The sequence below is a fragment of the Microtus ochrogaster genome, chromosome 24, assembly GCF_000317375.1.
Source record: "Microtus ochrogaster isolate Prairie Vole_2 chromosome 24, MicOch1.0, whole genome shotgun sequence".
Taxonomy (NCBI): domain Eukaryota; kingdom Metazoa; phylum Chordata; class Mammalia; order Rodentia; family Cricetidae; genus Microtus; species Microtus ochrogaster.
In genome coordinates, this window is record NC_022024.1 from 8,963,093 (window position 1) to 8,982,894 (window position 19,802).

A 19,802-nucleotide genomic window follows, 5' to 3' on the forward strand; every position below is an offset into this window, starting at 1 on the left:
TGAGGAGGGGAGGGGCCCCTCAGAAAGGGTCGTCCCCTTCCCTGTACCCCAGGGAAGCAGTGGCGGGTACACGGCTCATTCCTGCGGGTGCCCACCATAGGACGAGTTCTTTAGGGCAGAAATGGGGGAGCTTCGCATGATCCGGGAGCAGAAGCTAAGTGGGAGGGCGTGATGGAAATTAACATGAGAGAGGGAGATGAGGTTCACCCTGTGTCCCCAAAACCAGTCCTCCGAAGATGGAGGGTGGGGGGAACTTCCTGCCCTGGCAATACAGGTATACTTGAATTGACTGTTCTCTCTTCGCTGTTTCGACATCCCTTCCAGCCTTCTAAGTCGGCCCCCTTCGTTCAGAGCTCGCTCCCTGGAGAGAGTTCTGCCTTCTGTCTCAGGCCCCCAGACTGCCCCAGCCATTGTCTTACTTTTTGAACAGTGCAGAGATTCATGCACCCACAGCCTCCACCCCTAACCTAACTACTCCAGGCCAACCACAACTCAGCAGAACTGCCCTGGAACAAGAGGCGCTGGGGGCGCTAGCAATGCTCACTTGCCTCCCGCCTCCTCCAACTGCATGTGCTGAGGCAGAACCTGTATTCTCAAGGCCTGCTGGCTCCTGGGAGGCTCCAGGGGTGTTGGGAAAACGCTAGCGATGCCCTCGCTGTTCCTCGGTCCCTCCCGTGGACATTCCACATCCCTGTTTCGCTAGAGGGCTGTCTGCTTGCCTGTCCCGCATCTGAGCCCCCCTTCAGTCTCTGGATGCTAGAGGGCCTTCTCCCTCAGATACCCAAAGACTCAAGTATAATGTCTCTTGGGCCAGGATTCCCCCCATCTGTAGGAGAGAGTTGGGAAGGAGAAACTTCAAGGCTTCCCAACTCTCTCCAGTCTTGTTTGGACCTGGTATTACTGGGAGGAAACAAGCTGGGTGGGGCTGGCTGGGCTGGGCTGACCCCTCCCCGATGGGGGGCGGCACCCCAGGGAGAGGAATAGAACAGATCCAGCGGAGAACAGACACTGGAAAAAGATGGCAGGAACCAGTTCAGGGGCCCGCTTCTACCGGCAGATAAAAAGACACCCCGGGGTGAGTTCAGTCCCAGATCCTTACTTCCCTCTTACGACCCCACCTCTCAAGAACCCCAGACCCTGCCTCCGGTCTAGTTTCCTTAATGCTCCCAAATCTTCCCAGGGGCATCCCACATTCTGTCTCTGCAGTATTATATCCATATCCCTGGAATCTACCTTGGGCCAGCTCATGTAGGGCAAGAGAGCGTGGAAACTGTGGTTGGGGGTTTCAGGTCTCGCTCCCAGAAGGGAGGCGGGACCCGATCTTGGATGAATAAGAGGGGCAGAAAAGCGGGTCCAGGGTGAGTGGGTGGGCACTGGGCGGAGTTCGGGCCCCGACCACCTGGCTCTTTCTGCAGCTCATCCCAATGATCGGCTTCATCTGCCTGGGCATGGGCAGTGCTGGGCTCTATCTGCTTCGACTGGCGCTGCGTAGCCCGGATGTCTGGTAACTACAGGGCTTGGGAGGCAAGCAGGGGTCCTGGGCGGAGCAAAATGGGACCGCTTAGGATTAACGGTAACTAGTGGGTGACTCTAGAAGGGGTCCCTTGGTCCACGCCCTTACTTCCACTCTAACCACCCAGCATTTCAGAGGGCAGGAATGCCTGATCTGAGAGACCCCCCTCTCCCATCTGGACCACCTGGTGGCTCACTTGTCAGTGGCTAGCCACGTGGGGCGGCTGGAATCCCATCCCGCTCACCACAGGGTTGCCATGGTGACACAGCTCTATTGGCCACATCTGGCTTTTCGGTACCTCTGTGCCCGCCCAGAAGTGCTGGAGGTCTGCCAGTGTGGGGCTCTGGGGCTCTCTGGTGGCAGTGAGACTTCATGTCCTGCCAGAAGCATCAAGAGGACCTTTGACAAGGCTACTCTGACCCTAAAATTTGAGGCGTACCACCAAAGCCCTGCTTTTCAGGGTTTCTACTGGCTCCTAGGACTCTGAGTGGTTAACCTAGGAGGCAGAAAGCCTGGGGAATCCATGGACTAGACATCACCAGGTACCATGCCTTTCGCCAGCACCTGCTAACATGCCCCCTTCTGTCAATCTCAAGGAAATGTGCTCCTCTCCCCAGGGTAGGAAACCAGGGGTGGTGACACTAGGTCTTTAATGCCAGTGTCCTGGTCCCCAGAAAGGACCCTAACCTTCCTATCCCCCTTACAGCTGGGACAGAAAGAACCCAGAGCCCTGGAACCGAGTGAGTCCCAATGACCAGTACAAGGTGACTATGGACCTAAAGTGCCCCCCTCCACCTCCTTCCTGGCCCGAGACCTGTACCCCACACACAGCAAGTAAGGGAGGCAAGAGACACTCCTTCAATCTCCTTTCCCTCCCCACAGTTCCTCGCTGTTTCCACTGACTACAAGAAGCTGAAGAAGGACCGGCCAGACTTCTAAGGCAGGGCCCGAGGGTGCCATGGAAATCACGCGCTTCTTCCATTCACTGTCCCAGGCTCCAGCCATGTCAAGCTTCTGCTTACATGGGCTGGATTCCCACGCGGAGGGGGGGTGACTCCACCCCCCCCCTTGCTCCCAGTAGAGGAAGAACCTCTGACCCTCAGCTTGAGTCCCACGGTGGGGGTGGGTAGTCAAAGCTGCAGGCAGATGCTGGGGTTTACCCAAAAGGCCCAAGCTAGGCCCTCTCCACTCCTGCCCCCCACGGCTAACTGGGTGTGGCAAGGCTACGTGTTGAACGTGACAGATGTGTGCCAACAGCAAGCAGGGGCCTGAGTGCCAAGCGACGTGGCAGGCCCCACGTTAGAGCAAGTTTTGAGCAAGGTCTAGGGGGAGTGGCTGCCCAGGCTCGACCGGGCTCGTCCTACTACCCAGTTTGCCTAGGATGGAGAGCCTCTACCAGGCAGCTTGTTCCTTTCCTGCCCAAGCCGGTGCCTCCCATCAATGGCACCCCCTCCCACCTTGCACCTGGGCCTTCCTGTGCTTTCTCCCCAACCCTCCCTTCCCTTGCTCCTCAGTCCCTGGGGATCAAACAGAAGCAGCCGTGGGCAAAATACAATTTCATTTAACAAATTGAATTTGCTGCGCCTGCTAATCACGTCTGGTGTCGGCTCTGATCAGAGACAGAGCAGGGAGGCTACAGCCCCGGGGGTCCTTATGGTGGTGGGAGGAAGGAGAAATACATGTTGAGGGAGTCGAATCGCTGCCTGGCCCAGGGGACCCCTCCCACAGTAATAGGAACTCTGGGCAGGTTAGCTTTTTATTAGATAAAAACAGGAAGGAGGGTGTCTGCTTACCCCTTCCTCGGGCTCAGCCCGCAACTACCCCTCCCCAAGAAAGAGCAAGAGTCTAACACTGAGATATGGCAGAGGGCCGGGGCAGACAGCTGAGGGGGTGTTACGTGTGATGGTGTATACCTGCAACCTCAGCACTTGGGAAGTGGAGGTAGGAAGATCAGTTCAAGGCCAGCCTCAGCTAAGTGAGACCCTGTCTCAAAGACAAGAAGGGTGTGTGTTGGGGGCTTCTTCTAGAAATGGCTACAAAACAGAAATCTCAGCTTCAAATTCCAGGAGGGGGCTTATGCCTGGCTCTTGCCCTAAACAGAAGGCCTTCCTCCCTCTACCAAAACCAAGATCAGTGATGTCTCTTTTGTGGTCCAGGTAGGCAGAAAGAAAGGTAACTTCCAGTCTGCATGGTCCTCAGCGTTCATCAAATCCAGGCATCGGGAAGGCCCTGGCGAACTCTTCCACCTGTTGCCTGAGGCTGGCCAAACGTTGCCTTGTCTCTGGGTCTTTGAGCAGGAAAGATTTGAAATCCTGGAGCTTGGCTGAAAGAGTATGATGAGATGGTCAGAGCTCAAGACAAGGCGGGAGCCAGAACAGCAGGGGGGGGACAAGGGCGGAAACTCCTCGGCTGGGGCCTTCGCGGCACTCACCAGTCTTGCTCTTCACCTCCAAGCCAATGTTGACTCCTTCATCGATGAAATCAACGACCCTACGGAAGTCATCCTCGCGGAACTGCCGAGAAGTCAATGCTGGGGCGCCTGGGAGCACAGCAGACGGACAGTTAGCGTAGTCAGGATCATGAGTGTGGCCAGGAGCCTCCCCTCCTCAGACCCCAGGCCTCACCGAGCCGCAGGCCCCCTGGAGTGATGGCACTGCGGTCTCCAGGGCATGTGTTCTTGTTGGCAGTGATGGACACAAGCTCCAACACCCGCTCTGCTCGGGCTCCGTCCAGGCCCTTGGGTCGCAGGTCCACCAGCACCAGGTGGGTGTCAGTGCCACCTTAGGGGGACAGTAAATGGAGATTGGGGAGTTTGGGGCCTCTCTTGAGGGCACAAAGGCCTTCACCCACCGCTGGCTTACCCGACACCAGTGAATAGCCTCGCTTGAGCAGGGCATCAGCCATGGCCTGAGCGTTCCTCAGCACCTGTAAAGAGTACTCCCGGAACATGGGGGTGCGGGCCTGCAGATAAGACAGCACCCCGTCACCCAGGGCTGAGAACAGGCCCTGTTTAGGACTTGAACTAAGCAAGACTCCGACCCCAATCTTGCTGCCTCCCACCTTAGCCACTTCCCTTCCATCTGCCTCAGCCTCAGCTACAAGGTAAGGAAGCAAAGCCTCTGGACCAATGCACCCCGACACGAGGGAAGGCTCCCCGACCTGCTTGAGGGCCACAGCTACTGCAGCAATGGCATGGTTGTGGGGGCCCCCCTGTAAGGATGGGAACACAGCAAAGTTGATTCGGTCCTCAAAAGTGTAAGGGATCTCTTGGCCAGTCTTGGGGTCTACAGTCCGTACTCCCTTCCGGTAAAAGATGAGCCCTGACCTATGTGGAAGACAAGTAGTTGGGATCTAAGCCAGTGACAGGCGATGGGGACAGAGGAGACAGCTGCTCTGGACACTCAGAGGCTCTGAGGCCCCTCAACTGTGCTTGATGCACTGAATCCCAGTGGTTGAAGGGTCCAGCCTCATTCCACCCACCCCCAAGTTCCCTAGCAAGGTCTAACCCCAGGTAGTTCTGACCTGGCCCCTCGAAGAGTCTTGTGAGTGGTGGTGGTGACGACATCCGCATACTTGAAAGGTGAAGGGATGACCTTGGCAGCCACGAGGCCACTGATGTGGGCCATGTCTGCTAGCAGGTGTGCCTTGACCTCATCACAAACCTGGGCAGGTAGAGAGACGTGCCTCAGCCTGGGGAAGCCGTCCTTCCAGGCCCCACTCCCCACCCTTGCTCTCCAGCCCCTCACCAACCTCTCTCATGCGGGCATAGTCAATGAGGCGGGCGTAGGCACTGGTACCAGCAATGATGAGCCGTGGTCGGAAAAGCCGAGCAGTCAATGCCAGCTGGTCGTAGTCAATGAGGCCGGTTTGGGGCTGGATAAATAGATAAGTAGCTAAAGCCCTGAAATGGCAGCAGGTGCAGCTCATGCTCCCTGGGGCTGAAGGCTGGACCTCCAGGTCTTCCCACTGGCCAAGAACAAACCCTCAGGGCCAAGTGCTCAGGCCGTAGGACACTTACGTTGAGCTTATAGGGCATAGATTCGAAGAAGATGGATGTAGCAGAGATCCGTTTGACATCCGACATGTAGCCATGCGTGAGACTAGAAAGAAAAGAATCTCAAAGTGAAATAACTTCACTAAACCAGCCGCTTCCTGCCCACCTCCACACACCCGTCGCCCGAACACTGGTTCCAGCCCGCCCCCCGTCCCCACAATGCGCTCCCCTGGATGGTAGGATCTTGCTCTCCTCCTCTGTAGCATGGAACAGGTATGTTCCACCTTCACAGGACCTGATATGTATTCTCTTAATGACTCCCATCCCATGTCATTACTGCCCACTGAACCCATCCTCCATCCTAGCCATACTCACTGGCCCCCGTCGGGCAGGTCCAACCCCATGATTCGATCATGGGGCTGAAGAAGAGCTGTATAGGCAGCCAGATTGGCCGGGGACCCCGAGTATGGCTGGACATTGACTCCCCACTGTGCAGGATCCAGGTCAAAGGCTTCCAAGGCCCGTCGCTGGCAGAGCAGCTCGATCTCATCCACAACTTCTGCTCCTCCATAGTATCTACCACGGAGAGGGTACATAAGGGCATAGAGAAAGGACACTTGGCTAGAAGCCAAGGGCTGGGACGGTCACCTCCGTAAGCACTAATGGGCTCAAGAAGGCTCTGCCACTGGGAGTGCCATCCCTGATGCTGCCCTCCAGCCCGTCGGTCCAGCCCTCACCTCTTGCCAGGGTAACCCTCCGAGTACTTGTTGTTCAGACAGGACCCCAGGGCCTCCAGCGCAGCTCGGCTGCAGAAGTTCTGGGGTGGTGGTGGGGGGGCAGTGTCAGAAGGCAATGAGCCCCTTCCCCTGGACTCCCACCGTCCCACCCCTGCCAGAGCCCACAGGCTGGGGGGCTAGAGGGGGAGAGACAGGCTATAGAAAAAGCTCTAGGACTCTGGGTTCCTTGCCAGGCACGAGGCAGGACCAGAAGCAGTGTTCTCAACTGCCATGATGGATGGCCCCAGTAAGGCCAACTGTCCACTCAACCTGTGTTTCCTCTTTCTTCTGACAAGAGGGGGAAGACAGGGAAGAAATGAAACTCTAGGGGCTCCAGAAGCTCCATCAACTGGATGCTTCAGAGGGCAGTCCAGAGAGCGGGAGAAGACCCCGGAGAAACGACAGGAAGATGGCGTGTTACTTCCTGCACTCACGGTAGCTGGGTCCTTGGCCCACACCCTCACACCCTACCTCTGAGGCGATGAGTTCCAGGCCGCGGCACTGCCTGTCTTTCTCCCTCTGCAGTAGCTCCCACACCTCAGGGTCACTGTCTGCCAAAGTCTCCTGGCCTGTCCAGCCTCCAGCTGCTTCCCCAGCCTGTGTCTGGGCCACCTTGCTGTGCTGAGCCCGAGCAGCCATCCAGACCAGCTGACCACATCGCTGCAGAGGCTTAGGGCAAGAAAGCCAGGATTAATTAAAAATTGTCCAGACCTCTCCCGATTGCCCTCGGCCATGGGTACAGAGAGAGCACTCTAGCCAAGCTGGCAGCCTGGTCCAGCCAGTAAACTCGGTTCTCACCACCCCCACCTTCACCTTGAAAAGCAAGTTCTAGCATCAAGGTTCAGATGACTATCCAAAGGGCAGTTTTGATCAGCTCTACTCAACCCCCTCCAAAGCTCCCTCCACCCAACCCCGGGAGTCGCTCTGTCAAGTCACAGAGCAAAGTGAAGTCCATATCCCCCAAATTCAGAAGAGAGATACTGAGAATTCAGGGTCCCCCCCCCCCCGGAACAAAAGGGCCTTCCTGGCCCTGGAGCAGTGGCTCAGAGGTTAAGGACACTTGTTGCTTGTGTACAAGGCAAAGGGCAGAGGTTCAGCTCCTAGCACCCACATGGCAGCTCACAACCATCTGTAACTCCAGTTCCAGGAGACCTGCAGGAACTCTGTGGGTACCCAAGCATGCCATGTGATGGACATACATACATGAAGGCAGAATACGGACATAAAGGGGGAGGACCTCCTGCACAGCCTCCCTAAGAGACTACCCAATGAGAGAAAACACCAAGTTAAGAGGGCTTAACGCCACAGGCTGTAAGAATAGTTTCCAGAGCAACGAAAGTAGAATAGACTTTTAAGCAGTTCTTGGAAAGAGGTCTGTACTGGCGGGAGTGGGGGTAGAGTGACGGTGTTTGCCCAGAAGGAAGCCAAAATCTTAATTTTATCTCTCTCTCTCGCTCTCTCTCACACACACACCACCCCCCTACTTCCTTCCGCCCACGCTGCAGCGGGACCCCTGCCTGACGAAAGCACGGAGGCTCGGTTGCATCATCTCCATAACTCCGAGCGGCGGGAAAAATGAAACTAGCACATCGAAGTCGGGAACCCCACTTGTTCGCTAGGATACTGCTAACGCAGGGTCTGCGGACCTCTACCTGAAGCCGTGTGAACGGTGCGATCACAGACCCTGGGACGTCTGGTCGCCAGGACTAGGGGCCCAGGCACCGCACGTGCGCCCAGGACTCTCAGAGATTTCCTGGTTAAGCATCTGCTCCCCGAGGCCCCAGAACACGTGCGGTGAAGGAGCCAGGGAACCCCACTTTGTGAAGAGGAACTAAAATGGGGTGGGCCTTTCCACTGGCCCTCCAGTATCCAGAATCCAGTTCTTACCCGAGTGGTCCAAAGCCAAGAGAAGGGCACCATCGCTACCGGAGGTCACAGAATGACCAGCCACCAACTCCGGTCCAGAGTAGTAACAGGGGAGGGGTCGGAAGCCGACTGGCTTTAGAGCGCATGCGCGAGAAAAATACCCCCGTGAAGTTCGAGTTAAAGGGGAGTCTCCCGCGCATGCGTACTACTTAGAATTTGGCCTTCTGGGAATTGTAGTTTTTATTATTACTTTGCATCTGTACCTCCGGGTTGCCTGAAAGAGTCTTGAAGCTCAGAGTCGTTATTATTGTTGTTGCTGTTGTCGTTGTTTTTCCCGCCAGTTGTTCAAGCAAGCATTTTTTTGGTTTCTTTGGTTTGTTTGTTTGTTTGTTTGGTGCCTACCAAGTAACCAGGACTATAAAATCCTCTGGGAGATTCAGAGACACTTCTAGAAGGTAAAGAACTATGGCACAGTGGGAGCTGATATAATTTGAAAGGGTAGAAGACCCAAGCCCCTGCTTTAGGATTACAGCAAAAGAACCTCGCCGGTCCTCAGTTTTCTTCACTTGTAACACCATGATGAAATAATTGTGGTGGCCCACGCTTGTCATGCCAGCACTAACAGGATTAGGAGTTCAAGGCTAGCCTCAGCTACCTATAAAGTTAGAGGCCAGTGCACCAAATGTGAGCCTGGTCACACCCTGGCCCCCAAACGCAATAAAAGAGTTTATGGCAGGCCGGGTGATGGTGGCTCACGCCTTTAATCCCAGCACTCGGGAGGCAGAGGCAGGTGGATCTCTGTGAGTTCGAGACCAGCCTGGTCTATAGAGCTAGTTCCAGGACAGGCTCCAAAGCCACAGAGAAACCCTGTCTTGAAAAAGAAAAAAAAAAAAAAAAAAAAAGAGTTTATGGCAGGGATGAAATGAAGCTTTACTTGTGAACAAGCTCCTGTGGATCGTCCTCCTGACTTAAAACTGCTTCCTTCGTGGCCTGTCAGCCGAGGCAAAATAAGCCGCTCCTCCTCTTGGCCATCCCAGGGTGCCTTTCAGTACTTATTCACAGACTATCCCAGCAATCACCAAGTTCTTGAACCTGATCGGAGTAAATCTTTCAATGGGGCACTCATTAACCTCTCCAAGGGAAGATTCTGCATGAGCTGGGGATATCCTAAAACCTCTAGTTCAGCCAGTCGGTGATGGAGCATGCGTTTAATCCCAGCACTCGGGAGGCAGACAGGTAAGTCTCCGTGAGTTCAAGACCAGCCTGGTCTACAGAGTGAGTTCCAGGACAGGCTCCAAAGCTACAGAGAAACCCTGTCTCGAAAAACCAAAACAGACAAACAAAACAACAACAAAAACAAAACCCTTCTAGTTCAATGTCTCTCAAAGACAGCAATGAAGACACACAACCAAACCCCCTTGGGGATTCCAGCAAGCACTGTTTGTGAGGAGCATTACCCTATACAGCTATTTTATACATTTATTCATTCAACTGACATTGAGCCATGCTAGGTGTGCCTTAACCCTGGGGGGGTGGCATGAAGAGCTAAACAGGGGCAGAGAGTCCAACAGCTTACTTTTCTCACACACCGGATGCATAAGGAAGAGAGGGGAGTAGGTGGACAGAGCCTTGGAGGAGGAATGTTTGAGTCGCGAGAGAGGAGGATGATCCACGGAAGGTCGTGTGATCTTTTCCACAGTGTTACAGACGGAATGTAGAGTGTAGTCGCAAGCCTGCTGGTTCCAGTCACTGCCACCCTCAGCTGTCCCACCTGGGTCTCACATGAAGTTTCTGAGTATCTTTTAGGGCTGTCCCTCCAGAGCTTCAGTTCTCTCAGGCAACTCCGGCACCAGGCCCAGGAGAGGGAAACCAGTCCATCTTCCTTCTCTCATTCCGACCCGGCTACGTATCCGTATCCGTTTCCTCCTTCATTTATTTGTGTATTGAACCCAGGGCCTTGGGCATGCTAGGTAAGAGCTCCATCCCCATCTCTACATACTTATTTTCTCCCAGTGATTTTTTACTCTCAGACATGTCGGGGTCAGATCCCCCCTATACTCAGTATCAGACTGCGCTGTGGGCAATCCTGTGGAGGGTACTGTTCTCTTTTCCGTGGGCACCTTTACCCGGAACTCCAGAGAAGTCTGGCTGAAGAGGAAGCGAGACTCTCTGTTTCAGCTTGTCTGCACCACCACCCCCAAGGCCCAGCCAGGGGGGTCCCAAGGGGGGGGGCTGCTGAGCCGAGAACTGCTAATGAAGCTGCAGCCAATTAACGCCGGGCCAGGGTTGGGGGCGGATAAAATTAGCAGCCAAGGCTGCAGGAGGGAGCTGAAGGCGGAGGTGGAGAGGGTGGGCAGCTGGCTGAAGGGGGCTGTTTGCTAGCGGCTACCAGCCGCGACTCAGCCCCGCCCTCCAAACCTGCACTCGTCCCTTCCCCCATCACCTCCTCCCAATGTTCCCTCCCTCCCTCATCCGTCTGCAAACTCAGCGCCCACGAAATTAGGAAGGAAAAGGAAGATCGATGACTCCAGATGCCGCAAACACCGTTCCCCTTCCCTCCCAACCTTCTTTTTCCCTCCAGCCTCGTGGATGGAGCCTAGCCGGCTTTCAGCACTCTGTCTACACTATCCGTGCTTCTCCGTCCCGTTCAAGGTCTTTAACCTCCTTTTCTCCAAGTCTCCCAAATACACTGCGGGAAGTCCCACCTTAGGTCTAATCACCATTCTATCTGCCTTCACTAACATTCGCCCTCCTTAGAGAGAGATAATGCCCACCTGGGTGACGTTTACCCATTGGTCGATCACTCCTTGATCAGGTCTCAAATGGGCACAGGTGCTGGGTCTGTCAGTCTGCCTCAGTTTCCCCCAACAGACTCCAAAGAAGGAGGCCTTGGCTCAACCTCTACCAGACAAACCTCACACCTGCCCGCCCCCCTTTCCTACAAAGGTCTCACACAGGCGAGTATTGGATTTCGCTTTATTTTGTTTCCCTTTCCCGTCTGTTTTGGCATAGAAAAAAAAAATATCACCAAGAGGAAGCAGCCAGAGAGGGCAGGTGGAGCCCGACTGCAGGCGGGCGAGCGGATTAGGGAGGGGGGGGCAGAGCACAGGGGCCAGGCAGAGCCCCCTGCTCAGGACTTTTGCTTCAGTAAGGTTGGGAGAAAGGGGGGACCGACATAGGGCACGCAGAAAGGGAAGGGGGCTAGATGGGTTGGGGCTTGTAGACTGCTACAGTCTTGAGGGGTGGATAGGACCGGCGCTTAGGGTAAGAAAAAGGGTCAGGCCAGGCGTCATTAAAGCTGCAGGGTGGGCAAAAGGGGAACCAACACGTATTCGTAAGGAACCCTAAGAAAGCATCCAAGCCCCGCCCACTCTGGGGTTGTGCTCTTGGCTTCTCCAATTTACGGTTCGTTTGAGACTACCCCAGCCTCAGGGACACTCGGGGCCAAAAGGAAACGGAGAATCACACTGACTGATAGTCCAGGGAAGCCTGCTTTCCTCCACCCTACCCACAGTGGAAGACGTGGGGGGCAGTCACAGGAACATGGGGTAAAGGGAAGGGTCCCAACTAGTGAGGCTGCAACCTGGTGGGAAGCTCGGGGGCCCAGGACAGGGGCGCTATCCAAAATAGGGGTGCTCGCTCTGAAAGTTATAGTCTGGGCACACCTTCTGCACCAGTTTGTAGTCAAAACTGAGGAAGGAGACGAAGATACAGATGACTTTGAAGGGCTTGGCGCAGAGCCAGGCGGCCTGGCTCTGCGTGTGCTCAGTGAAGCACACCTGCGACGGGTCGTACAGGCACGGGCGGTGCTTGCGAGCGCGGTTTGTCTTCTCATATTCCACGTGGCAATTAAAAGCGCGCGACTCTTTGGCCCCCGGCACTCCCAGCGCGCCTCCGAGTGGGCTGGCCAGTGCGCCCCCAAGGTTGCCGCCCAGCCCCTGCCCCGCCATCCCCAGAGGGGGCCCCAGTCCAGGGAGCACCCCTTCTAGTGCCAGCGTAGATTGCAGAGGATGGGAGGCAGGCCCAGGCAGCCAGACGCCCCCGAACTCCACACGCTTGGAAGGCGGCACGATACTGACACTTAGGTTACCCAAGCTGGACGAGTTGTGACGGAAGTACACACTGAAGGTACCGTTCACATGGTCCACGATCTTGCCAGTCACCAGCAGCGAGAACTTGAGGGTATGAACACGAAAGTAAAAGTCCCCCCAGCCGAAGATCTTCTTGGCGCGGGCCGCTTTAATGGATGGCTTCCTCTTGGTGCGCGGCGCGGGCGGGCCGCCTGCAGCCCCGGGCTTGGCCAGCACCCCGGTGTGGTTAGAGGGCCAGGCCCAGCTCCAGGAGCGCGCCGTGCCCAGGCCGTCGGAAGACCCGGGCGCCGGGAGCTGTTGGCTGCGGGCGCCCCCTCCGGCCATGGCGGGTCGCAGTTCCAGATACTGCGGCCTTCCGGATTCTGCGATCTGGCCACTGACTGCCTGTGTGGGAAGAAATAAGAGAGACGCTGGACTGGGCAGACCACAACAGTGGCTCAGGAGTGTGTTTTGGGTTAGACCTTGTAGCCCTTGCAAGCTCTGTGATCTTGGTCAAGTCATTTCATGTGTCTGGACCCTAGCTTCTACACCTGTGAATGTGACCTGATGATCCCTGGGTTGTCACAGAGATCCAGTGTGGGCTCAAAGACAAAGCCAGCTTTGGTGTGGGTTGGAAAAGGGAGAGACCCTTTCTGGATAGTCTGGCTTTTCCCAGTGATGGCCCTGATTGTGACATCCTTACCATCCAGCATCAGGAAAGGGCTGGCTTCTGCAGAGACCAGCTCCTTCCTTCCCGGAGGGGCCTCTAAGAACCAGCTGAGCAGAGAAGGATCAACCACAGGTTGAAGCTTGGAGGATAATGGGGTATTCCTCCTGTCCCCATGCCTTGGCTTGGAAGAGCGGGAGGAGTCACCCTGCCTGCCCACCATGCTGGCCTGTCTCAGGTGGCAGGGATCTGGGAGACAGCACTGATGGATCTAGAGGCAGGAGCAGGCTGGCCAGGCCCAGGCCATCAATTATCTTGGGGTGTGTGTGTGGAGGGGGCGACCGGGAGTAAAGGAGCTGGGGGAGAGTGACGGGAGAGTGAGAAGAAATATGGAGATGCTGCTCTGGCACAGGGAGTGGGAGGGAGAGGAGCCGAGCGTGTCAGCGTGTGTCAGTCAGCCTGTGCTAGACACCACCGGTAGCTGGGCCCTGACTGCCTGCAAGTCCCTTGGGAGAGGCAGTTCTGTGTGTGCCTGGGGTGGTTGTTATCCTGAAATGGTTGTGTATGTGTGTCCATGCATTCGGTGTGGGTAGCTTCAGTCTGTGAAGGCTGTGTACATCAGCAGAGGAGGCTCTGTGTGTGTGTGTGTGTGTGTGTGTGTTCCCATTTATTTGTGGCTGCTGTCTGTCCATTGTGTATTTGTGCCTGATCACCTGGGGCCAGGAGGCTGTGCACATCTGTGTGTGTGAAGCTGCGTGTGTCAATTGGTAACAGTGGGTGTGTGTGCATAGCTGTGGTCGTTGTTGCTGTGTACAGGGTGGCTGTGTGATTATCTAGAGGTGTCATTTTTTTTCCTGTGTGATTCCGTTACCTGTCCATGTGTCAGGGTGTAAGGGAACGTCACACAGTGACGGTGGCCTGTGTCCACAGGAATGAGTGTGTTGCTCACACAAGCATGCCGTTATGGTATATGAATGCCAGGCATGCTGACTTGCAGGCTGAGAATAGAGGGGTAAAGGACCTGGAAGATGGGTGACCCCTCTGATTGCATTCAAGTCTACACATTGTGTCCACAGGGGACCAGAATGGCAGGGCTGGGCTAGACTCTCGACTGCCTGGTCCCCTGGTCCCCGTCCCTGCAGCACTGCGATCCCAGGTTATTAATGCTGCCGCCACCCGCTCGTCATACATATTTATCGTCCCCCTCACTCCTCCTCCCAATCCAGGTGAGGGGGGTGGAGGTGGCAAGAATGATTGACTCAGACAGACAAGCCTGAGCTGGCATCTGACACCCAGAGGGTACCCCTGAGTAGGGCTAGGGAAATGGGCTTAGGGTAGGGGTGGAGGTAAGGGTAAGGAAATAGCCCCAGGAGGTGGGGTTGAACCCCAGGCAGGGGGTTGAGGTAGGAGTAGGTGAGGCTTCAGGGAAAGCAAAGGGAATGTTGTTGAAGTCTTAACTCTAATCTCTCCCTTCTGGACCAAACCTCTCCTATTTCCAGCTAGCCCAGCACTCCCCCCCCCCCAAAGCTGCTCTATGCTAAGATGCCAAATGCCTCCAGCTATGACTTCCTAGCACATCCCAGCACTCTGTGTCCTGCACCCAGCCTGGGACTGCTCAGGGCTGGTAGGTTCAGCCTCTTCAGAGAAGAGATGGGGTGGAAATGAGGTTTGGCAGGGCAGAGAGAGGTGCCAGGATGTCCCCCACCTCTGATCTCAGACAAATTGCTGTCTGCTTCTATGATCCTAGCAAATCCCTGGGCTTTGGAGCCCCCACCCACTGCCAGAGACAGCTAAGATAAAAGGGAAGAGTTGGGGGAAGGCAGCTGAAGCGACCTTGGGGGTGGGGAGCTCGGACCAGGAGGGGCGAGCGTCTGAGAGGAAACGAGCCGGGAAATGGGAACATGGAATAAAATAAAATAAAATTCTCCCTCTGGCTTCCGTGATCGCTCAGGCTCTCTCTCCCTCTCTTCTCTCACTCTTTCCCTGTCTCCATCCCTCTCTCTCCCCCCCACCCTTTTCTCAATCTTGGTCTCAGTTTCTTCCTCCACTCTGTCTCCAATTTCCAGTTTGGGGAATGTCCCCACCCCGTGACATTTCTGTCTCTCTAACCATGGCTCTCTGCTCGGTCCTCCTGCTTGTCAGTCTCCAGCGTGGGTTGGGAGCCGAGGATGTGCAGGGTGACAAGGTGTGGTTAAGGGAGCCCCTTTTTGCCAGAGCCCACCCCACAAAGACTGAGGGCCTGAGCAGGGTGTTGTCTAAGGAGGAACCCCCCCAACTTGAAAGCTAGTTTAATTAAACTAATTGGGCGCAGTGACATTTGCAGAGGGGAGAGGCTAGCCGCCTGGCTGTCAGCTGCGGTGGGAGGTAGAGGTGTGTGCGGTGTCTGAGGGCCTAAAGCAGACTCCTTGAGGCCTGCTCCTGCTCTGGAGGAACTCAGCCAGGAACACTTGCCCCAAGGCAGCAGGCCCACGCACCTGAGGGGGAGTCGAGGCCATCTCCTGATGCTAAACAAACTCCACCAAGGCGGGGAGGGGAGGTGGGGGCTCTTTGGGGACAGGACTGCTGGGAATTGGGAGGATCAGGCTGACAGCCCCCCTTAGCCGCATTGCAGGGTGTGCCTCCCCTGGGCCTCCAGGCTACTTCATTGCTTCTCTCTTTCTTCCCTTTGGGTCAGAAGGAGCTTAGGATTCATCGAGGGGGGGGGGGATCAGCACCCTGGGTTTGGGGAAGGGACAGTCTAGGCCTGGGCTGGGGAAGCAAGCAAATAGCACTGAGTCCTTGTAAGTAGAGAACCAACGGTCACTGCAGTCGGGTCGGGGTGGGGTGAAGTCTGGCTGGGAGCTGTGCGGGAGGGGTTGGGGAGGACAGGCTGAGGTGAGCACCAGGACAGAGATGGACTGGGGAAGCCACAAGGGTAGTCGTGGGGGCAAGAACAGTGAGATAGGAAACAGTGACAGGCTCAGATGTTGAGGGGAGATGGGCCCAGAAGAATGGAGAGAGACAGGACAGGATGGGAGCTAAAATGGGGACAGGCATGATCAATGACAAATGGACGCTGGAGACTGGCTGGACCGAGAATGGGATGGGGTGACAGTGATGGGGCCGGGACAGGATGGGACAGAACAGAAAGGGAGGAGAAAACAAGGTTGCTGATAGATAGAGACCTAGGAGATGGTATGGGGGAAGCCACTGGGGACCCGAATGGAGAACAGGGGACAGGGAAAGTGATTGGCGATGTGGATAGAGACAGGAGCTTGAGGACAGGTATTCAGGTGAGAAAAAGGCAGAGTTCGGGAGGGGCCAGGCAAGTGGAGGCAAGGGGACCTCTTCAGACTCGTACAGGGCAGGGATGGGGGCCTGCTGCTGAGGTGGGCTCTGTCCTTGGGCCAATCGCCCTCTCCCCCACAGCCCCACCCGCTTGCCTGCCCGCGGCCTGCTGCGCAAGGCTCACCGTTATCTGAATTTTGATTTTATTTTATTTTATTTTATTTCCCTGCTTCCTAGAGCCGGCGCGGTCCCCCCGGGAACGGCTGCCCCCCGCCCCCCGCCCCGCGCCTCACTTTATTATTGCAATAAATGTGCCTATAAAGGCGCCGGCTCCAGGGCGCGGTGGGGGTGGGGGGAGCCGCGGAGCGGGGATGTAATTTCCCGAAGCCTGAGCCGGAGGGGGAGTGGGCGGGGTAGAGGTGGAGGAGGGGCAGGCTTGGGGAGAAGGGGGAGACGCCAATTTACAGAGCTCAAGGCCGCACTCTCAGCTCCCTATCTCGGTTCCTTTCCCCATCTACTATATATCCCGGGATCCCCCCCCCCTTTGAACTTGAACCAGAGGCCCACTCCACTGCGACCTGACCCCCTCTCTGTTAATCTTGTCCCCTGGTCCGCACCTACACTGAGTTACAGGGGTTCTCTCTATTCAAAGTTCCCTATCTCCTTGCCAATTATTCCATCACTGACCCCTTACCTGCTTCCTTTCAAAGATTACCCCACGCTCTCCAAGTGTGGGTCCCTGACCCCAGTGACTTCTCTTTGCCTTCCCTCGCCTCACCACCAAATCTCTTTACTGTTGTTACCTCACCCTAGATCTCTATCTGGCTCCTCACCGAGCCCCAACCATGACCCTCCTTTCCAAAGGCGCCCCTCCCATTCGGGATGTGAGGCTTGGCTGCAAGCTCTGACCCAAGGGAACTGTCGCTGTAGACACCCCCTCCTCCAGTGTCCCTGGCCCAGCTGCGGCCCCTGATTACCGCCCCCCAAATCCCAGCCAGCAGCTCTGGGCTCGAGCCCAGGCTGTGCGTGCCTAAGTGGCCTAGCCAGAGATTAGCTAGGGGGTCTGAGGAGGGCGAGGTGGTGGGTGGTGAGGTGGTGGTTGGCACAAGGGTTGTGGCTGACCCAGACTGAGAGACTCGCCCAGGTCTAATCCTTCCCTGAGGCAGGATAGAGCTGAAAGGTCCCCCAGGCTTCCCCACCCCTGCCCTCCCCCAGCTAATTAGTAATTAGTGATTAGTGATTAGTGACTATTGATCGCCTGCTGTTTCTCCCAGTAGGCAGCTGCTTTGGCAAGGGACGAGGAAGGCAGACTTTGGAGCTTGAAGACTGTATTGGGAAGACCTGAAGCAGTCAGGCCAGTCAAGAGGCCAGAGCCCCTGGGTCGGGCAATGGAAGCCAGGAGTACCAGACCCTGAGAGGAGTCTCAGGAGCCTAGAAGGAAAGGAAGAAAGCAGAGAACTCCTACTACGGGAAGGTAGGGTTGGTAGTATCGATGGTTAAGATTTCCAAATGCTGTCTGCGGAACTGGGCTGCCCAGCCTCTCATCTCTGTGTCCGGCTCACCTTTTGCCCCCTCCCAACACTGGCATCAAGAGATCCCTGAATGCAGTGCCCATGCTTACACTCGGGTATATGAACAAATCTGAGGCTCACAACCCATGCTTACACTCAACTGGACCCAAAGCCATGAGCACACTAATATACACTCCCAAACCCAGACTCACACGCAAACAACAGATGTGCCCCCGTATGCAAATACATCAGAGACCCTGGGGGTCGACATACGCGCACACATCCTACTTAGGGGTCCACATGAGAATTCCCTATGCAGAATTACACACATCCACACACCACGCATAGACGCAGCTTCTCACACATGCACAGGCTGGACCAAATGGCAGATAGGCAGTTCCCTGCTGCTTCCAACGCAGCCACCCCCCAGCTGCAGCCCTCTTTCAGACAGATAGATCCCATCTCTCATATCCTCATGCTCACTCTCCCTCAAGTCTCTGCCAGATGTTTAATTCCCCTTCAGGGGGCAAAGGAAATTAAACCAGATCTGTCCACAGGGAGTTAATTTGATGGGGAGAGAGTGGAGAAGGCAGTGTGTGTGTGGGGGGATCGGGGCAATGGTATTTCCCTCCTCTGTGACCCCAGGCCTTCACACACTGTGGTTTTGGACCTGACCCTCTCCTGCCATCTTCCTGGAGTAAAACCGGGCCTCAGGTTCAAAAGAAGCTCCCACCAGAGGCAGCAATGTTCACACAGTGGGCTTTCCCCCCAGCTTCCACCCCATCAAGGTCACTAGGCAGGCGGCCTTGGGAGAATTCGAGGACTCTCCCGGCTCACTGGGACAGTCTCTACCCTACTGTGGCTGTTGAGGAGACTGAGGGTTCAGGTGTTTTAGAAAATTATTTGCTTCTTCTGGATTCTCTTGGGAGCTGACAACTGAAGTCCAAGAGAAAAGGCTATGGAGTCACCTGCTTGCCCTTAACCTGGGTAGGGCATAGTTGGTAATGGGAGGAGTTGGGGCCAGGGTCTAGACCGCCCTTGTGGATCACAGACCAGGGCACTGTGAAGCAGGCACAGTCATTCATGCAAAGCCGGCTGGCTGGCCGGCGTCTCCATGGCCCACCAGCATAGACATTCACTCTGGGCCCCAGTGTTAAACACCAACCCTGGATTCCCTGGACACATGCTAGCACACGGGGGCTGGTGTTAAGCCACACGCCTCACAACGGCAGGCACGTCTGTGCACATCATGCATATGAACCGAGGATTTCAGGTAGAGTCCGGGAGGATGAGGTCTGGGCCCTTTTTAGCCTTTGGGTCTTCACCCAAAAACCCCAGGAAAAGAAGCAGTGAAGAAGGATGGGGGCAGGGTGGAAGTGGGAAGAGAGACTCCCCTTCCAGACAACCCCCAATACTGGGCGCGATAGGGGGGTGTGTCTGTGAGGTTGTGCAGGGGAGATGGTGTCTCCGCGGGAAATGTGATGGGAGGTTGTAGCCAAGTTCGGCCCTGCTGGTGTGGGTCCTTGGAAGCGCGTGTGCCTGGGCCATGTATGTTCGGATCGCAGAGCCTACCTGGCATTGTGACAAGTAAGGAGAAGAGAAATGGGTAGGTAGAGGGTGAGGGGTGGAAGGACAGACAGAGAGGAAGGCAAGCAAAGTAGGCGCGGAAGGAAGGCTAGGCTAACACCCTCTAGCTTGTCTGTCTGTCTCGCACTCCTTCCCTGTCTGGCGCACTCGCGGGTCGCGCTTCGTCCCCTCCTCCGTGGTGAGGATCGGAGCCCGGCCTTCACCCCGCACCTTCTTCTAACCCTCAGCCAACTTGCGCTGGGCGCGTGCCAGTCCTAAAGCCGGCAGTCTGTCTGTCGGCGTCCACTAGGACGCACAAAGTTGGACGCTTAGTGCTGGGGGCGGGGCGGACGCACCGAGCCCCCTGGCACGCAAGGTTCTTCGTGTTCGGGACCCCGTGCCTTAGCTTTGCCACCCTTACCTTCCTAAGGAGCCACGGACCAAAGAGCAAGAGGAGCCATTCCGGGAGCAGCCGCATCTTCCCGGGCGGGTCTGGCAGGGCGGGTCCCGGGGCGGGCCGGACAGGGCACAGGCAGGGCACGGGGCGCCGGGCTGAGGGCGGCGGCGCGAGC

The 19,802-nt window shown here is 56.2% G+C and overlaps 3 protein-coding genes across 3 annotated transcripts; 1 reads left to right on the forward strand and 2 right to left on the reverse strand.

Annotated features, from left to right (window-relative positions):
- The first annotated feature begins 1,001 nt into the window (after window positions 1–1,001).
- Window positions 1,002–3,083, forward strand: Ndufa4l2 (NDUFA4, mitochondrial complex associated like 2). Its single transcript, XM_005358006.2, has 4 exons — window positions 1,002–1,075; window positions 1,416–1,504; window positions 2,220–2,277; window positions 2,396–3,083. Exons 1-4 carry the CDS (start codon window positions 1,019–1,021, stop codon window positions 2,450–2,452), a joined length of 261 nt encoding a protein of 86 aa, XP_005358063.1. The 5' UTR covers window positions 1,002–1,018; the 3' UTR covers window positions 2,453–3,083.
- Window positions 3,084–3,246: 163 nt separating this feature from the next.
- On the reverse strand, window positions 3,247–8,261 carry Shmt2 (serine hydroxymethyltransferase 2). The gene is made up of 12 exons (XM_005358007.2): window positions 8,171–8,261; window positions 6,755–6,952; window positions 6,245–6,324; window positions 5,883–6,083; window positions 5,532–5,613; window positions 5,264–5,386; window positions 5,036–5,175; window positions 4,673–4,838; window positions 4,375–4,474; window positions 4,138–4,293; window positions 3,945–4,052; window positions 3,247–3,836 (listed from the first exon to the last, which is right to left on the reverse strand). The coding sequence occupies exons 1-12, from the start codon at window positions 8,201–8,203 to the stop codon at window positions 3,709–3,711; spliced, it is 1,515 nt and encodes a 504-aa protein (XP_005358064.1). The 5' UTR covers window positions 8,204–8,261; the 3' UTR covers window positions 3,247–3,708.
- A 2,850-nt stretch (window positions 8,262–11,111) lies between these two features.
- Window positions 11,112–19,790, reverse strand: Nxph4 (neurexophilin 4). Its single transcript, XM_005358009.3, has 2 exons — window positions 19,652–19,790; window positions 11,112–12,624 (listed from the first exon to the last, which is right to left on the reverse strand). Exons 1-2 carry the CDS (start codon window positions 19,706–19,708, stop codon window positions 11,767–11,769), a joined length of 915 nt encoding a protein of 304 aa, XP_005358066.1. The 5' UTR covers window positions 19,709–19,790; the 3' UTR covers window positions 11,112–11,766.
- Window positions 19,791–19,802: the final 12 nt, after the last annotated feature.

What these genes read in the sequence shown, in the direction of transcription:
- Ndufa4l2 (XM_005358006.2), top strand. Translation starts at nt 1,019, where the DNA reads ATGGCAGGAACCAGTTCAGGGGCCCGCTTCTACCGGCAGATAAAAAGA. An exon ending in AGATAAAAAGACACCCCGGG is followed by an intron (nt 1,076 to 1,415) that starts GTGAGTTCAGTC and finishes CTCTTTCTGCAG; the next exon opens with CTCATCCCAATGATCGGCTT. An exon ending in GTCCCAATGACCAGTACAAG is followed by an intron (nt 2,278 to 2,395) that starts GTGACTATGGAC and finishes CCCTCCCCACAG; the next exon opens with TTCCTCGCTGTTTCCACTGA.
- Shmt2 (XM_005358007.2), bottom strand. Translation starts at nt 8,203, where the DNA reads ATGGTGCCCTTCTCTTGGCTTTGGACCACTCGG. An exon ending in TGGAACTCATCGCCTCAGAG is followed by an intron (nt 6,325 to 6,754) that starts GTAGGGTGTGAG and finishes CCACCACCCCAG; the next exon opens with AACTTCTGCAGCCGAGCTGC. An exon ending in CTATGCCCTATAAGCTCAAC is followed by an intron (nt 5,387 to 5,531) that starts GTAAGTGTCCTA and finishes CTATTTATCCAG; the next exon opens with CCCCAAACCGGCCTCATTGA.
- Nxph4 (XM_005358009.3), bottom strand. Translation starts at nt 19,708, where the DNA reads ATGCGGCTGCTCCCGGAATGGCTCCTCTTGCTCTTTGGTCCGTGGCTC. An exon ending in GTCCGTGGCTCCTTAGGAAG is followed by an intron (nt 12,625 to 19,651) that starts GTAAGGGTGGCA and finishes CTTCCCACACAG; the next exon opens with GCAGTCAGTGGCCAGATCGC.